We start from the raw sequence: 19,188 nt of genomic DNA, 5'->3' as shown, positions 1-19,188 counted from the left end.
TTTGCGCAATATCCAAGGGTATAAAAACAACATTAAAAGTCGATGCAACTTAGTCACAACATGGCCCGATAGATGTGCAATGATCACAACAGCATGACTTCGGTCTAAAAACTAAGCTGAAAACCGGTATAAAATGCAGTTTAACGACAACAAAACGGGTTGTTAGAAGTGGTAAACATTTGAGAAAAACAAATCTTTGCAAAAATTACCACTTTACAAACCACGAAAAGAAACTCGCCTACAAAAAAAAAAAAAAAAAAAAAATGTCGTGAAAGTCGAATTTGCAACCGGTGATTTTTCAAAGGAAAAAAAATGAATTTAGTGGGCGCTGAGGGCTAAATTCCTATTTTTATGACCTTCGTAGATAGAAGCATTATTTTAATGTGTTTAGATAACTGTGAAGGCAGTGTCATTATTGCAAAGCTATTTCCTTCTACAAAACTTTCGATCTGCAATTTGTAACACAGTTTTTTTTTTACTATTGTCGGCGAGTTTCTTTTCGTGGTTTATAAAGTGGTAATTTTTGCGAAGATTTGTTCTCAAATGTTTACCACTTCTAACAACCCGTTTTGTTGTCGTTAAACTGCATTTTATACCGGTTTTCAGCTTAGTTTTTAGACCGAAGTCATGCTGTTGTGATCATTGCACATGTATCGGCCCATGTTGTGACTGAGTTGCATCGACTTTTAATGTTGTTTTTATACCCTTGGATATTGCGCAAATAACTGCTTACTAAATTTTAACTTGCGTTTGTTTTTGTCCCAATGCATCGTTGGTTTCGGGCTGATTCAAAGACTTCTTTTATTTTCCCCATTTTTTCCGCGCCTTAAGATTTTTTCACGACCCGTTTTCATCCTTACAGGTTATACACAATCAGATTTATTCACAGACACAATTTTGAGTCCAACAGACCCATGCAAATCATCATTTATTAACATTTTTTGCTTTTGAACCTATTCAGATGAGCCAAAAAATATGCTTGATTTTTTTACTAGATTTGGTCTAGCTACCGTGTGAGAAGAACGGTAGGCCCCAAAACAATTTTTTTTCTCCTAAACTAAGCGCATAAAGATGTTCTCTCGTTGCATATATAAATAAATTGCACGACTGGGGTCGCACGTACTTGCTCTTATGCTTAAAGTAACTATAATGTTAAAGCTTTTTATTCATGAAATTTAAAATTTGATATTTTGAAGAAATTTCATAAGTAGGGGAGAGTGGGGCCAAATGTAACACTTTTTTCTAAAATCGATGGTTCTCCTACAAATTTGAAAGTGGGTCAACCAGACCTTTTTTAAATTAAAGACCCATGTTTTAGCTCCAAGATCCATCATAAAAATTTAGCAAAACATAACGGTAATGTTGAAAAATAAAGCTTCCAAAAAAAAAATCGTGTTGTTTCAACTTACCCCACATACGGGGTAAAGTGTAACACATACCGGGGTAGGTTGTACCAAGAACTAAAAATAAGAGAAAAATACCTTTATTTGTTTATATTTATTTATTTTTAATTAATAACAATAAAAACAAACCTCAGTCATGAAATTTTGGTGCAAATTTGTAAAAAGTAGAGCAAATCCAAGATTTCCAGAGAAAATTTGACAGTAGTCTTAAATAAAAGTTATTCGAATTCATAAATTGTTTTATAAGCTTTATGAATTCAAGTGGTGGTTCAAAAATGTGTTTCCAATTTCAAAATAAATACAAATTCAATTACAAGCATTCATATTCAGGGTTGTTAACTATATTAGGTAAACAATTTTTCAGTATAGGTAGGTTTTTACATGGTACAACTTGCCCCGGAAAAATGTTACAACTAGCCCCAGCATGAAATTTGGCAGATAAAATCAATTTAAAACAAAAGCGAAACTGATATAGACATAACATATACACGCAATTTGAGCCAAAACACAGTTGCATATAAAAAAAAAAAAACACTTAGCACTCTATCTTTTTCGGGTAAAGAGGTAGACCAAAAATAAAATTAAAAAAAAAAGTTACAAACATGCATTTTTTGGGCACCACTAGTGTAACTTCTCACCCTGTCGTCTAATCTTCATCTGAAGAAAATGTGCCGGGAGATATGCAAAAATTGAGCATTTTTCTCCTTTACGCGTTTCTTAATATTGAAAAGAACATAGCTTTTTTTAGCTGTTAATTCTTACCTCTGTTACATTTAGCCCCACTCTCCCCTAGTATACAAAAATTAAATCTGTTTTTATAATTAATTAAACTCCGTTGTAAATTATCTTAAAAAAAAAACAAATATGCCATTTTATTTCTTGTATAAAAAGGTATTTTTAGAAAAAAATTTTCGAAAATTGTAGGAGCCGTTTTTTAAAAAAATAATTTTTTATGTATAAAAATTTTTTAACATTTTTCAAAAAAAAAGTTGGTATGCCATTTTGAAGAAATAATTAATTTACACATAAAAACTAAATTTCAAAATTTTTCATTGATCCGTTTTCAAAAAATTGATTTTTCAAAAAAAAATTTTGAAATATTTTTTAAAAATCCAAAAATGCGTTTTTTGAAAATTTTCTAAATTTTTAATATTATCTTTACTTACACACGTTTGTATAAAAATTTTCATTTAAATCGGGTTAATGTTGTACGAGATAATCAGAAACGAAAAAAACCGTTCTATGACAGGTACCGTTAATAACGGTACAAAAAATATTTTTTTTACTTAAAAAGTTGGCTCTTATGTGTAGTACTACACACAAAAATTTGAATCAAAATCGTTAGAGCCGTTTTTGAAAAAAATTAACTTTTCTATTTCCATTATATGGCAGGTACCGTTAGTTTTGGTCATAAAAAAAAAATTTCAATTTCCCCTCTAGGGAATCACCAAAAACTGCTAACTACCAAGTTTGAAGAAAATCACTTCACTCGTTTAGGCTGCAGCTCCAGATAGAGACAGACACACAGACAGACAGACAGACAGACAGACAGACAGACAGAATTGCCGGACCCACTTTTTTGGCATTCTCCATCATCGTAATGTCATGGAAAATTGTTATCTCGAGTTCGATTTTTTTTACGAATCCTAAACTTGCCCTATAGTACCTATATCGCAAGTAAAAAGATGTGCCATTGCATTAAATACCAAGACAGGCTAAAAGTAAGATGAACTAAAATGTGAACCTATTCAGATGAGCGGCAGTGTACTTGTTATAAATCTGTTATCAATTTTAAGCATTTCGTACAAAAAATAAATATGTATATTTTTTTTAATGCAATTTTTCCAGTTACAATAAATATTTTTTTTTAATTTCAAACACACTTTTTTCAATTGATATTTTTACAACTCTGGTTCCTACGTATTTCGACTTTGTTTACATGTATCTTTTTGATTACCCACCACTTATAGGAGTTTGACTTAACCGCGGACTTTTTCATGGCGGAAACTGATTCTTACGTTACTCGTCCCAATAATATTGTATGCTGAAACCGTTTTTAGTGATTTTGATCCTGTCTCAAGACGCAAATTGCAAGTTGCTTTGATGCAGATCGTTATGTTCATGGGCTAAGCAGACCTGATCACATATCCGACCTGCCCAGAAATTTACTTGTAGGTAATGTGCAGCAATACATTAATGCAAGAAACTGTTTGTTCTTACATAAATTAATAAATGTTAAGTCTCCGTCATATCTATTCAACAGGCTCTCATTCAATCGATCCACTAGACTTACTGTCGCTATAACATTTTGCTGATCAAGCTATTGAAAACCTTAAAAGAATGTTTTCTACCAAAACTTTGACCAGGATATGCAACTTGTTATCTGGTCCTTCGAAGCAGATTGTTTCTTTTTTTACCCCTCGTTTTTTGCAACATTGTTAAGTATCATCACTTTAAATGACAATAGGTAATCCAAACCAAAAATAAACAAATGTCTAAAACTTTCCAAAACAGACGATTTTACCACTTTGGCTTCTGCTCTAATCCATATTAGTTTGATCACTCGTCTACTTCTCTAATGAATGTTTTATGAACTTGAACGGCTTAGCGGTTACTTCATTTGACCTCTTCCCAAAAACATTTCTGTCGAAGCCCACATGTGGAGCCTTAGGGTGAAGCAGAAAATTGGAAGAATAATGCAAGATCATGAAAATCATGGCTGAATAAAGAAGATTTTGAAAAGTTCAAGCTTGAACTGTAAATAATTGATAAACTTTGCAAATTTTTGTCAACTTGGTATTAATTTGAAGAGTTTTGACTCTGGTCTTAAAATAAAGTCAAATGAGATAGTATAGTGACGGCGCAGGTTCTTTAATTTCTTTAAGAAGAAGAAGAAGAATGTTGGTTGACAGAAAACAATTTTTTTATAAAATCTTTCCAAAATGCATTATTGTCAAAACTCATAAAAAATAAAAAGATTTTATTATTATAAGTTTAAGGTATCCGGTGTCGACGAGACTTAAATAATTACCAATTCATCTTTCAATTATTTATAAATCTGTCGGCATTGTCGTGAAGTTTATTATTATTATTTCTGTTTAATTTTTATTTTCTTTGTCGGGGTGGATTGGATTGGATATAGGATGTGAATTAAAGTATACCTAAAGCCTCTATACACTGGAAAATCTAGTTTTCCCTCACTAAAATTCAATGCTGTAGGAGGTGGAACCCAGACCGGGTGTGCTTGATATTATTATTATTATTATTGCTCGTTTGATTTTTTTCTTTTTTTGGCTTTCCTGATTTTCCAGCGGCAAGCAGCAGCGAAACAACACAAAATGTGAACACGCGCCGGCCGAGTCGTCGTGCCATAAGCAACTTTCACATTTTTCGATTTTAGAGATTTGGGGACAAATCGTATACATTTTTAGTTGGGTTATAGAGTGGATGAGAGTCTAATGCTGACACAGCTGTAGAGGAATGTAATATATCGACCAAAATGTCAAATGGAATAAGGATGGGGATGGCTTTAATTTTTTTTTTTTATTTTTATTGAAATTAATTTATCATTGAGTTTGAAATGTGTACCACTTGTGATCATCCATCATTTAGAGACTTTCATTAAAAAATGTTAGCCTGTTCGTGATGAGGCATCTACTATACACAGAAGAAGAGATCGTATTTTCGTTTACGTACCTACTCGACATGAAAAGCGGCCTCCAAAATAATTTAAAAAACAAAATTACAAACTAGATAGAGTGTTGATGATGCGATGTATAGAATTTCGTTCAACAGAAACTTTTTAATTAGTTTTAATAAATAAGATTAAATGAAAGATAACTTCAACTGAAGTGATGCATACATAGTTTTTTGTATGCTTTTGCACCAAAATGTGCAATGAATTGTTGGCTAGGTTTTGTTTACTTTCTTTGTAAATTACAAAAATGCTCACAGTATAATATTTTGTGACAAAAACAAAGTGTTATGAAAAATATATGATTTTTAGTTTGCTTGTATTTTGGAGCACTTTTATGATGAAAATTTATGTATCATATCAACGAGTTTTTGTATTTCGTTGTTAAAAAAATACGTCGCTTTGTTCGATGTCAATAGGCTGACGTCATCTGGTGCGGTACATAGATTTATTAAAAATTGCAATTGTGAAAGCATAAGTTAGATGCTGGACTATCAGAAGAATAATGACTGTATAAAAAGTTAAGTTTTAGAAATAAAGCATCAGGTTTAACTGACATAGCAAAATATTTTAATAGCAAATGTGACCACAAATTATAAAATTAATTTCTAGTCCAATAATTTATTATTCAGTTTACAACCGTGAACCCGGTTGACTTTAGCCTCATGGGGTGGCTTTGGCTTTTGAACAGATACTTTTTCAAAAAACTATTAAAATATGAAGTAGTTGTTTAATTTTTTTCAAACTTCTTTGTAACTTCGTATAATTGAATGAATTAAAAAATGATCATTCTAGCTTTTATTTAATAAAATTAGATATAATTATATAGTACAATTTATTTTTTTTTTAATGTTTAGAAAAAATCACCTGAAAATGTTGGATGGTTTCAACATGTTGCAGAAATGAGATTGCAAAATGACTTTAACTCCGATATATGTATTATTTAGTTAGTTGATTTCTCTTTATTCTATCCTTTTAATTATTTTATAAACAATAAATTTTATTTTGTTTGTTTATTTTTTAAAGAATTGATGAAATTCAGAATTAGTACAAAAAAAACTGGGACGAAAATATTACACAAATCGTCGCCTGAGAATTGTTTTGTCGTATACGCCAATTTTGGAATTTTGGGTTTGAGCTTTTATAAAAAAAAAACTGGCCGATAGATTTTTTTCAATTTTTAATAGAATATTTTGTGCGATATTTTCTTCATATTTATGTTGTCAAAATTGTCACATCTATTTTAGTTTTCAAATTATCAAGGTTTTTATCCAAAATCAGTTTGTCGTAAACGCCACCAAAATCAACTTTTTTTTCCATCCCATACACGTACGACAAAGTAGACGCACGTACGACATTCCAATATTAAAAAATAAATAAAAACATTTTCACAGTTCGTTTTTATTTATTAATTAAACATTTAAAAAAATAGTTTCTTATTACATAGAAGTAGTATTGGTTTGACTTACACAGAGAAAAATATGATCCGCTAAAAACTAACAGATTGCCATATTGTTTTACCGTCCATACATTTCATAAGGAAATCTTATTAAAATCAACGATTAATAAGGTTTTTTTAAGGAGATTTCTTATTATTTTTATAGAGAAAATCTTATTAAAATTTGATTTTTTTGCAACTTAGCAGTAGAACAAAAATCGCGATCAATAATTTCATGGCAGGTTGGTTCAGGTGGTAAGGTGGGCGACTAATGATTTGAAGTCTCCAGTTCGATTCCCAGCCTGGTCATCTTTTTTTTTATTTTTTTGCAGATTTTAAAACAATAAGGAAAACTCGATTGTTTTAATAAGGTTTCCTTCTTGGATGAAAACCATAGAGAAATCTTATTGTTTTTGTTCTATTTTATGTGGTCTATTTTTCTCTGTGTAGAGGCTCAATTATTAAAATAAATAGATAAATAAAGAAAAACCAAAAAATATGACCATAAACATAAAAAAAAATTGAAAAAATGTCAACAAATAATAAAAGTCATCCTATGGCTATGAAATATGAAATAAAATAAAAATAAACCAAGTTTGGTTAAATTAATAAATTAATATACACTCCGCTTCAACTGAATAAGCACACAAATTTTCAAAGGTATTTTGTCCATTTTTTCCTAAGATTGAGCTTTCATGTATTTTTTGATGATGTTTACAGTTAGCCTGCGATGTTGAGAAACCAAATCAGAAAGAATAATTCTCAAAGTACCGCTATTTTTTTTCGTGTTCTCTTACAAAGCGTCCCATATGGAAAAATGCAGTTTTTTTTTGCGTCAACTGAATAGACACACGGTCTTTCAAGGTCAATATCTTCGTTGTTTATGAGAGTTTTGAGGTGTTTGGCATACCAAATCAAAGGTTGAAATGTTCTCAGTGAGATTTTGTCATTTAATTAAAATTAAAAAAAAAGTAGTAGATTAAAAGCTTTGAATACTGTCGACAGAGCTAAAATTAATTTGCTAACGGAACAAGTACTGACCGGGTCTGCTATAGCTACCAAAATTGATCGGAGTTTTAGTGTGTTGTCTATTCGTACCTCAAAAATAAAAGTTCGTACAGCAAAAATATGAATTAAGGTAAAAAACGGCAAAAATAGCAGTTAATCGACGAGAAATTTTGAGATCTGCCTCCAATTCATTTGACTCTGGGGCAAAAATCAAACAAAAAGCTGGTGTTTCTGCAAGTGTTTCAACACTCCGCAGAGTAATTAAGAGCACGGATCATTTTAACCCATTAAAAGTCCAAAAGAAACCAACTTTAAACAAGCAACAAAAAGGTATTCGTTTAGAATTTTCTAGACTCCATATGAGCTGGAAAAATGAGTGACTCAAGTGGTTTTTTTCTTTTGAAAAAGGTCAATTTTGATGGCCCCGATGACTTCAATTATGAATCCATCAAAATTGACCTTTTTCAAACGAAAAAAACCACTTTGAGTCACTCATTTTTCCAGCTCATATGGAGTCTAGAAAATTCTAAACGAATACCTTTTTGTTGCTTGTTTAAAGTTGGTTTCTTTTGGACTTTTAATGGGTTAAAATGATCCGTGCTCTTAATTACTCTGCGGAGTGTTGAAACACTTGCAGAAACACCAGCTTTTTGTTTGATTTTTGCCCCAGAGTCAAATGAATTGGAGGCAGATCTCAAAATTTCTCGTCGATTAACTGCTATTTTTGCCGTTTTTTACCTTAATTCATATTTTTGCTGTACGAACTTTTATTTTTGAGGTACGAATAGACAACACACTAAAACTCCGATCAATTTTGGTAGCTATAGCAGACCCGGTCAGTACTTGTTCCGTTAGCAAATTAATTTTAGCTCTGTCGACAGTATTCAAAGCTTTTAATCTACTACTTTTTTTTTAATTTTAATTAAATGACAAAATCTCACTGAGAACATTTCAACCTTTGATTTGGTATGCCAAACACCTCAAAACTCTCATAAACAACGAAGATATTGACCTTGAAAGACCGTGTGTCTATTCAGTTGACGCAAAAAAAACTGCATTTTTCCATATGGGACGCTTTGTAAGAGAACACGAAAAAAAATAGCGGTACTTTGAGAATTATTCTTTCTGATTTGGTTTCTCAACATCGCAGGCTAACTGTAAACATCATCAAAAAATACATGAAAGCTCAATCTTAGGAAAAAATGGACAAAATACCTTTGAAAATTTGTGTGCTTATTCAGTTGAAGCGGAGTGTATGGTCATAAATAAAAGTAAATTAAATAAATATCAAACTAAAGAATTTATTCTAATTTTTTGATTTGAATAACGCTTCATAATATTCTTGGTCTGATTTAGGCATAAATATGAAAAGGCTTTTAAATCAATAATCTTATCCTTAGTTATCGAGTTAGATTTTTTAGTAATTTGAAGACATTGGCTGAACAAATTTACAGGAGTTGCTATGGTAGACTTTTTATATGTTTTAAATATTGATGAGCTTTTATATTCCACTTTTCTACCGCTCGCTTTATAAAATAGTGTAAAAGTATCATCAGTATCATCAATTTGCAAAACAATAACGCAAATTTAGCGAAGAACAATGGCGCCTTAAAAAAATAATTTTCGACCAGCAGGTGTTTTTTGCGAGCGGGTGCAATAACAAAATTCACAGCAACCCTTTTTCGCTTCGTTCACGACAACGCGCGTGAATGAAGAGGCGCCACGGGCTCGGCGCCCACGACTACAGTCGACTTGTTGATCTTGTGTGTTCGATACAAGATCAATAAGTATACAGCAATAAAACAGCAACCTTTTTTCACTTTACTTCGTTGAAGACAGCGCGCGCGAACGAAGTGATAAGATCAATAAGTGTACAACAATAAAACAATAAAACTGCAACCTTTTTTCACTTCGCTCAAGACAACGCGCTTGAACGAAGCGGCGCCCGCGACCGACGGTCGACTTCTTGATCTTGTGTTCGATAGAAGATCAACAAGTGTACATATTTATAAGCGGAACTTGCGACCGAGGATGAGGTCAAGTATCTAGCGGCAAGAACAAACGACAAGAACCATGACAAAATATACAACATTTGAGATGTCGCTCAGATGCACTTTTTTCTTCCTTGCACCTCTAGGAATAGTGCAAAACCTTAAGTAGCGCAAAGCTTAATGCAGCCCTTAGTTTTTAAATTCGTTGTCCTTATTTTCAATAAATATTATATTTATTATATTTGTTTATATTCTATTTGGGTCATATACCTACATACATGTAAGACAAAACAAGTTCGAAATTTTCTACCGTATCTGTTTTGTACGACGTACGACAAACCAATACTGAAGAAAAAAAAGCTGAAAAATACATAGAATTTTTGTCGTAAACGCCAAAAGTTGGCGCTTACGACAAACCAACGCTAATCCGATGCTTATTTTGTGGATATACGACAAAATGAACACTAATTATCTCAGTAACGGTAAACGATAGGACAAATCTGATAACAGAAATGAAAAGAGAACGTTCTAAAACCTATTACTACTTATCCAGTTTAAAAAAGTGCATTTTGGCGTTTACGACAAAACAACTCTCGGGCGACGAAATGTTGTCTTTCCCATAGGATTACGAATAAAATAAGTTTATTAAGTTTTTTTTTTTTCGTGTGAAAGGTTGTTTTTTTAGGTGTAGAAAAAAAAAGGGAGTAATATTAGTGGTACCCTATTAAAATTCAGCAATTATGCTATTTTTGATATTAAAAACAAGAATCTAAGGTGTCTATAAGAATATAATGATAAAAAGGGTGTTTTTTTTAGTGAAAACAAAAATGATGGAAAAGTTGAATTTGGGATAGAAAGTAAGAATAAAGAGTTTTCATAAAAAAATTTTGGTGAAAGGGTGTTTTTTTTTTTGGAAGAGACAGTAAAATCTGTAATTACAATGATTCGTGTAAAACGTCTAAGAACTTAAGTATAAACGTTCAATTTGTCATCGAAACCAAAAACAAAATGAATCATTGGATTTTTAGGACCAATTACAGATTCTCCTGTCTTTTCGAAAAAAAAAAACACTCAGTTGATCTTTATTATTATTTTAATACAAAAAATAACTACACGCATCGTGACAGTGATATTAATATATGTAGGTTACTAGGTGTTACACCGCACATCCTCGTTTTAATTCTTGGATCTCTGTTTAAACGAGAATTTGATTTTGACTACGTTAAAAACTCGTAGACTCTTAAATCTTTTATAGTTTCTGAAATCTTTTATACCTATTTTGAAAAAAAAAGAAGAAAAGTTAAAACTCAGATTTTTCATTTATAACTATAACCCTTTTGAATCGCTGAGTTTCGAAAAACCTTAAATTCACTTTATTTCCTCATTAATAGAATCAACCACCATAGATTGCCATATAATTTATTTAGCTTTATAAATATTTTCATCTCTTCAAACTAAAGATAAATTTTGAGAAAATTGTCTCAACTCAATTTAATGCCATAAGCATAAATAACCTATATAATTTTCTTGTGACACTAATGACATTGATGGTTTAGAAAAATGTTAAACGGAGCATGATGGATGCACAATCAGTGTTGTATACCCCCATCAGAATCTCAATCTCAAGCACATCAAACTAGGTTACCCATTATATAAACAATGCAAGATGTTTTTAACCAGATCCACTTTCCTGATACTATTCAAATTATGTGATACCAGATATAATATTCATGTGATATATTATGACTAACAGTATAGAAAGAATATAAATATGTGTTATGACCTTAATTTTGGTATTCAGACAAGAGATAATAATATTTTATCAAAAGCAAAAGCAGCAGCAGTTCAGCTCTACTATACTATCCAATTTGAATCCACCTTGATTTTCGCCATGACTGACTGACTGGTACAGTGCAAGCATTTTGCTGTTTAATGACCGGTTACGTTTTTGTGTTTTTTTTTTTTTATTCTTTTCCTCTTTTTGTCATCAACACTCAACTGTGTGGTGTTTGTACGTATAGACCATACAGATACCAGTTTTGAGTCAAAATGCCACAGTTTACCTTTTGAGCGGTACCATACCACAAATATGGCAACAGCAGCCGTTACCTATGAACAACAGTTGTACTATTTTTCTTTGCCGTCAGTCGTCTCTCACCTCTCTTTCCATTTTACAGTTTCTGATTAAAACTATACAAACATACATCTTCTATATGTATGTATAAATTATACGTATATATACACGTTGTTTAAGAGTCTTCATCAGCATTTTGGTGTGTGCTCTGGACCGGTTTTTGAAGCCAGTTACTGCCTCTGAAGCCGATATATATGGGAGATAAAAAATGAAAATAAAAACGAAAAAAAAATAATACTTCGTCTACCATTATGGTGGCTTGATGATTAATTGCCAACGAATAACAAATTTGTATCACGTTCTTACGTATATGTATAGTATCTCTCTCCCTCTGTACTTGATTTTCATGGAGACTTGAATTGGAGCTTAAGGTATGTTCGCTCTTATACGTCCATCTGCTCTACAACAAAATTGTTGGCGATCACCAACAACAAGCAAAAGAGGAAGAATAATAACAGCAACGACAACGCCACATAGTGCGGATGATGATGGTGCAGTAATAGTGTAATCAATGATTCCACACCGTATTACCTACTGATTGATTTCCTCTTGTTAGTTGGGGCAGTTACGAAAGTAACATTTTGTCGACCGATTGTCGGTCAATATTTGCAATGGTAATTGCTTGAAAAGCGAACTTCCATTCTACTCTTGAATTTTAAAGTTGCGTTCACATTGATTAACTTATTCATACACTTTCGCCGAAAAAAATTCCGAAACCAAGTTGGGAAGAAAATGCCACAAAGTATTTTTGCAAACTTTGGAGTCATTGGATTACCAAAATTATAGAAAATAGAAATTAAAGTTTCGACTTTTCAGCTTTTAATCAATTTCCAGTTTCGAAAAGACTAGGTATTAAAAGCTAAATTTTTTTTATTGATACGTACGTACTGGCTGATAACTTTATCATTAGCAAGCGTCTGGAAAAAACAGAAGTACCAACTGATCATAGAGCCCGTGAGTCTCTTCCTCAAAGCAAACTAAAACCGGTTTGCCTACTACACTACCGACATTGTCGTTATGGCATTATGCAAAATTACTCCTACCCTTTGTGAACCCCTCCACAGTCTTAGCTTTCTTGAAGTACCTACTTGAAGAAAAATTTTTGGAAAAAATGGACAAGAGCCATAGTTTCAAGATCAAGGCCTGCGAAAAATTCTATAGTACCTTAAATAAATAGGAAATACAGCAAACACAGCTAAAGAGATGGTCGAAATGGTAGCAACCAACGGAATGAGTATTGCAGGGAATCAGATGAATCCACTGGTTGCTTGAAACTGCCTTAGAAAAGGAAATTTCGCATTTAAGATCTTATCAATTGTCCTGCTACAACTTCTTGAACCACTTCAACTACTACCAACTTTGAAAGCTATATAAAAATTTTTCAAAAACACCAAGCCTTAGAAAACTGTTCCAGTAGTGTCACGTGAAATAAACAATTAAAAGAGTGATCCTTTAAACTATTTCAAATATGCACAATGCGCTTTCATGTGACATATTCAATCTTTTTCTGAAACGGATATGAATCAATATGAAAGACATTAATAGAAAAAACATAACGACTAATAGCATCAATATCGAGACTTTCAAGGAGTAAGCTAGGCTCGGAAGAACCCTATATACGACACCTCAGCAGAAGTCCAGAAAGAGTTTTTTTCTGGGTAGTTTCTGCTACTTTGTCCTAACTGATCCTTACTCGGCAGTCAAAGTGCTTGCTCAACAAAGGCCTTTTTTTCCTAGTCCTTCTTTGTGAAGCTATTTATAACAATTTTGGAGAAAGCTCAGTGGTTTCCAGGATTCTTCCCAAGGAACGACAAAACTTGGGATTGAATGATTCCAAGAAGGGAAACAGCTTTTTTTTCTATCCTTATTGGTCAATAGAATTTTTATATATTATTCAGTTCTTTCATTTATATTTTTACATACTATTCCCAAAGTTTTATTTAGTTTTGTGCCCTCGCCACATAATCGGGAGAGGAGACCAGTCAGAACACGCAAGTCGAACGAGCTTCTTGAAGAGGGAAATGTATAAATTATTACTACTTTAAAGTCTATCCCAATCTGCCTGGTTTTGTTTCTACATCCATGATCTAAACTGGGTACTTTTGTACTATTCAGGACCAAAAATTCACAAAAAAGTATCCAAGAAGAACTGCTTGTGGTTGGTTTGGCTTTTTCCGGGTCTCTCTAGATTGGTACCCAAACTGAACGAGACTATGACGTTTAGTGGTAGTTCCGAATTATTTAAATTGCAACTGCCCATCAATATATTAAAATAAATGTCTTCTATTACACTATTTCAGAGTGGCAATAAAAGCCAAGAATTTTTTAAGAAAAATCAAAAAGGGGAAGGTCATATCACTTCCAATCTAGTAAAACATTTCATTCACAATTTTTAGCCTTTATGGAAACCCTCAAATAAAACTTTAAAAAATATAATAATATTGAATATCCAAAAACTCACCTGGGTGGCACCTTTTTCTTTGCATCAATATTCGACATAATCAACGATGATGACGATGTCATAAGCGTTGCCGAGGGCGATGTCGATGCTGATGACATTGCTGCAACCGAAGTTGAAGATGTCATAGCCGGTGACATTGGCGGAGCAGATGGTTCAATTTTTGATGATTTTCTATCAAAACTACTAAATGTTAGCTCATTTTCACCACTCGCATAATCGCTGGCAACAATGGTTTCTGGCGTTGCCGACGCACAACTTACTGGAACAACTTCAGCTGCAACGGCTGCAACAGACTGTTGTGTGGGTTGATGATGTTCATTATTTGTGGAGGTGGTAGCATTACTGGGCTCCACTATAATTATTGGCTCATTTACTTCGATAACTGTTACAAAATGTGACGGTTTGTTGTCCGATGATGATCGATGATTGCTATTATCTAAACCTCCAGCAAAATCGATTCCACCATTCTTTGAATCAGATGATGATTTTCCACCTCCGCCACCAACAATTTGTTGCTGCTTTTGCTTCTGAGACTGTTGCTGTAGTTGTTCCGCATTTATCTCGGCTGCCTTGAAACCAGATGCCAGTTCTGTAATGCATTGATTAAGAGCTCCATTCTTTTGTATTTGCATATTTTTTATATCTTTTTCTGTTCGAGAATCTTTATCATCTGTTGTTGTTGATGTTGTTGTGGTTGAATCTAATTGTTTAATGCTATTTCTATTGTCCAATGCGCTTGTGCTACCATTGTTTGTTGTTTCCTTGTAGCTGCCGCGTTTGTTGCTGCTTTCGCGACTTGCAGAATTTTTATGACTATCACGGTCGTCCCGGAAATTTACGCTCTAGAAGACAAAAATAGAAGATAAGGAAACATAAGTTTAAAAGTTACTTTGAATTGAATATTGTTTAAAGTATAAATAAAATCTTAATAATATAACAGTATAAATTTGTAAGTTTCGAGGAAGATTACTGTCAAGATGATATCTTTTGATCGGGTTCATTTTGCGTAATATTGCTCCTAAACCTGAGAGCTGAGGCTGCTATTGTGATAGCTGCTTTCAATCACTCTGCTCTTTCACTAGGCAGAGAACAGTTGCGATTGTTCTTCAATATCACTACTCACCACAGCTCAGTCCCCAGCCTTACTAAAACCCAAACTAATCTAATTTGATGTGTTCTTTTATGTTTAAGAGAAAGAAAAAGTAAAAATGTTATATGCTCTTAAAAAGGAGATGGCACATTTTTCTATGGAGCTTGGGCCCAGTGTGTTCACTAACGAAATTGGTATCAAATGAAAGGTGATGGTAAGCACATTACGTGAGTAAAATATTTTAAAATTCGTTAGTGGGGTTTTGGAGATATTTGAGTTTGAAGTTTCGGATTTCACAATCAAGATTTCAGCTAATTTTTCGAACAATTAATCGTAGAATGCGTAATAATGGGTGTACAGAAATAATATTGGTATCAAATAAAAGGTATTTCTCTTGTCTATAAATCTGTATCAAAAGTTTTTTTCTTTGTTAAAAAAATAATACATATTAGGTATTTACTTCTCAAAAGGTGATTTTTTTAAGCGAGGCATTTGGCACATCGAAATATCAAAATATTCAGTGGTGACATGCACTTTTTTTTTTGTAATTTTTCGATAGCTTAATGTGTTACCTTTAATTCTATATATAAAATAGTTCTATAAAACATACAAAAACCTTATAATAAGCAAAATACACAAAAACGCGCTGAAATATGCCTATTAAATAATAAGAATAGAAACTATAGTTCAGTCAATGGGGAAAAATCTGGAAAAAGCTATGACGTGAGCTAAGTTTGAATGCAGTATTGAAGAGGGGTTTATCCCAAGTACAAATCTCAGATTGCGTATTGTTTGGTCTTGTGGGGCGACCGCCATTTTGAAAAACGCATTTGTGTCAATATCTCGAGAACGACTGGTCGGACAGAAAACTAGAGAGGACTTTTTAGATTGGAAATTAGTTAATCTTTCTTTTTCTAGTACATCATTTTTCTCTAAGAGTTATAATTTCAGAGTTACACTACCGAAAATTGTGTGTTTTTTGATATTTTAAATATTTTAAACAACCCTTAGAGTTAAGTGCGGAATTACTGAGAATGAGATACTTTGCGGTTCTGTTACTCTGAAAGTATATGTAACTCCTAGAGAAAAATGATGTACTAGAAAAAGAAAGAATAACTAATTTCCAATCTAAAAAGTCCTTTCTACGCATTCTACGATTAATTGATCGCAAAAATAGCTGAAATCTTGATTTTGAAATCCGAAACTTCAAACTCAAATATCTCCAAAACCCCACTAACGAATTTGAAAATATTTTACCCACGTAATGTGCTTACCGTCACCTTTCATTTGATACCCATTTCGTAAGTGAACACACTGGGCCCAAAAATGTGCCATCTCCTTTCACTGCTTTTAAAGGTACCTATCACTGCTCTCTGTTCTTTGAAGCATCACTGATTGTTTCAGAAATTGTTCTCAACTCTTTAATATTTCACTGCGTTTTTGTGAGCATTCTATTCTTCATATCTAATGATTTGATTAACGATGATAAAAGCAAAGATGTTGATAAAATTGTACTATGACGATGACGAAACAGAGAAGTTTATTTTGAAATACCATTTCTTATTAAAAAACTCGGAAATGGTTACTTTTTTTCAGTTTGTTTTTAATTCCATATTTTCGATTATATTTCAAATCAAAAAGAAATTTAAAGAGTCGTTAGCTGATTCAAAGAGTGATTAAATAGCAGCTATTATTAGCTGCTCATATGCTGCTCACTGCTATCAGTGCTCTTTAAAAATCGCTCTTAAGCACACCCCTTTTCCTAATGGAACCTCAAGCAGATTTTATGAATTTTTTTTTTGCCATAAAAGTTTTAAATAAATTGGAACAGAATAGAACAGCATTAAAAAAAATTCTAACCTAAAAGCCTAATTCTTAAAACACGCTAGGTACCTACATTTTTGTTTGTTGTATGAGCACATTAAGTATGGTTTCGCGTTTTAAATTTCTAAATACACTAAACAGTCCTGGTATAATTATAAATCCCCGGGTAGTAAGTAACGATTTCTTAAAAAAGAAATAAAAAAAAATAAAACATGAAACATATTTTTTGTGGCAAATGGCACACACCAGGATACCCTTTTAAGTTAAAGTAGGTATATCTACTCTACACATATTTTCAACATGTGATATGATTACTTTCAAACAACAACAAAATACACGCCCCCTTTTTAAAATTGTCGCTTCAGCAAAAAAACACCACTTCAATATGAAAATTACTTGTTTTTTTTTTTTTGGTTCAACTCATAAATGTAAGGGACGCATGTTAGGCACGCACATCATGCACTACACCAACAATATCATTATCTAAGCCTGTGTTTAGTTTCTCATGTGTTATCTGTGCTTCAAATAAAATGACGATAGGAAAATTCTGTAGTACGAGAGGTGAGGTTACTTATTTTGAAATCCCTTTTAGTTTGGAAAATTTTTTTCATACCGTATCTATGGCTAGAGAGTCATCTCATGGGAGAACGTTTCTTGTTAAAAGTAACGCTATGTAACTTCTATTTCAGTTTTTAAAATAAATCGTCCTCAACAGGGAGCGATCAACTCAACAATTCTCTTTAGTATTTACTTCAGCGATCTGGTAGAAAGTTTAACTCAGGCAATTGCGTATGCCGACGATCTTATCGTGTACAAAACACCTCCAAAGTTTGAGGTCATCTGAATTCTTTTTAGAACGTGACTTTGACAAAAAATCAACTTTTAGAAATCAGAAACGATTCTTTTACGGACTTGTTTGGCATCTGGCTATGTCAGTAAAAAGTGCGCACTTTTTTTCATTATCAAAACAATTTTTCTTTTATCATTTACAAAATTTTGGAGAACAGATTTGTAATTTGGTATTTTCTTTGAAGAAAATGTTGAAGTGAAGTACCTCCCCAATTAATTTGCATATGATTTACAGCTATTGGATTGAATTTGAATGACACTTTGAATACCAAAATACTAGAAATATTTAAACAAGAATCTTCATACATATTTCACCATTTTGTTTTTTTTTTTTTGTTATTTTTTATTTGTTTTTGTCTTTTTTTGCAACTTAAATATTTATGTAGAACTTAGAGCGGAATTCAGAGTCGTCACTCAAGTAAAATTTTTTCTCGAGCACAAGTCTGAGACGAATTTTCTGAGTGTTTGCCCAAGCATTTACTTCAAAATTTCCTCAGTTGGAATTCATATTCTAAAAGTAAAGAAACCAATAGGTTTTCTAAACGTAACGAATAGCTGAAGTGGGCCAAACGCAAGAGCAAATGTTCACTTGAGTAAAATCTTTACTTGAGTGACGACTCTGAATTCCGCTCTTAATCTCTTATTCTCTGATTTTTCCTCTGAGTAAACTGTCACATGAGGTTTTATGTAGAACATAAATCCTTAAGTTTCGTTTTACCAAACGGCTCTTATACACTGTTATACTTCATTTGTTTATTGAATACAAATTGTTTAAGAGGAATGACAAAAAGGTATAGGTTTGGAATATACAGTATTCCAAAAAGCAGAATAATGGATTTCCTGAATTTTGAAAACAGAATTTTGGATTTACAGAATTTTGAAATACAGAATAATAGAAAAGCAGAATAATGGAATACAGAATTATGTTCATACAAATTTTTTTATTGAAATACAGAATTTTGGTCATACAGAATTTAGGAATATAGAATAACGACCCTTTCCCAATTTCAGGGGTACTGTCTCTTGCGAGGAATTGACAGTCTCCAAGAATATCATTGGCATATCACCTAAGCCCTTTGCACTTGGCAGGAAATTGTGCATCCCCTTCTTTTTTGCAAACTAATAATGTTACGATCCTTTCTTTAAATAAAATTGGTACAAATTTAAGCGTAGAAAAGTATGAATTAAAAAACCCACATTTATGATCTCGGTTCCGGAAAAGATACAAAACACGACTTGTACGCCTAAAGAACGCAAGAAGACTCTAATATAAGTTACATTTTAAAGAAGAATTTC

At 32.4% G+C, this 19,188-nt stretch overlaps 1 protein-coding gene across 2 annotated transcripts in view; it reads right to left on the bottom strand.

The window, feature by feature from the left end:
* LOC129911847 (serine-rich adhesin for platelets) overlaps positions 1–19,188 on the bottom strand; it is a 117,407-nt gene that overhangs the window by 64,850 nt on the left and 33,369 nt on the right. For both annotated transcript variants that reach the window (XM_055989828.1, XM_055989827.1), the window contains exon 2: positions 14,130–14,971. In XM_055989828.1, coding sequence (XP_055845803.1) covers positions 14,130–14,971 — 842 coding nt within the window. The remainder of the gene's footprint in view (positions 1–14,129; positions 14,972–19,188) is intronic.

This window comes from Episyrphus balteatus, chromosome 2 (assembly GCF_945859705.1).
Source record: "Episyrphus balteatus chromosome 2, idEpiBalt1.1, whole genome shotgun sequence".
NCBI lineage: Eukaryota > Metazoa > Arthropoda > Insecta > Diptera > Syrphidae > Episyrphus > Episyrphus balteatus.
This window is presented reverse-complemented; position numbering and strand designations above follow the sequence as displayed.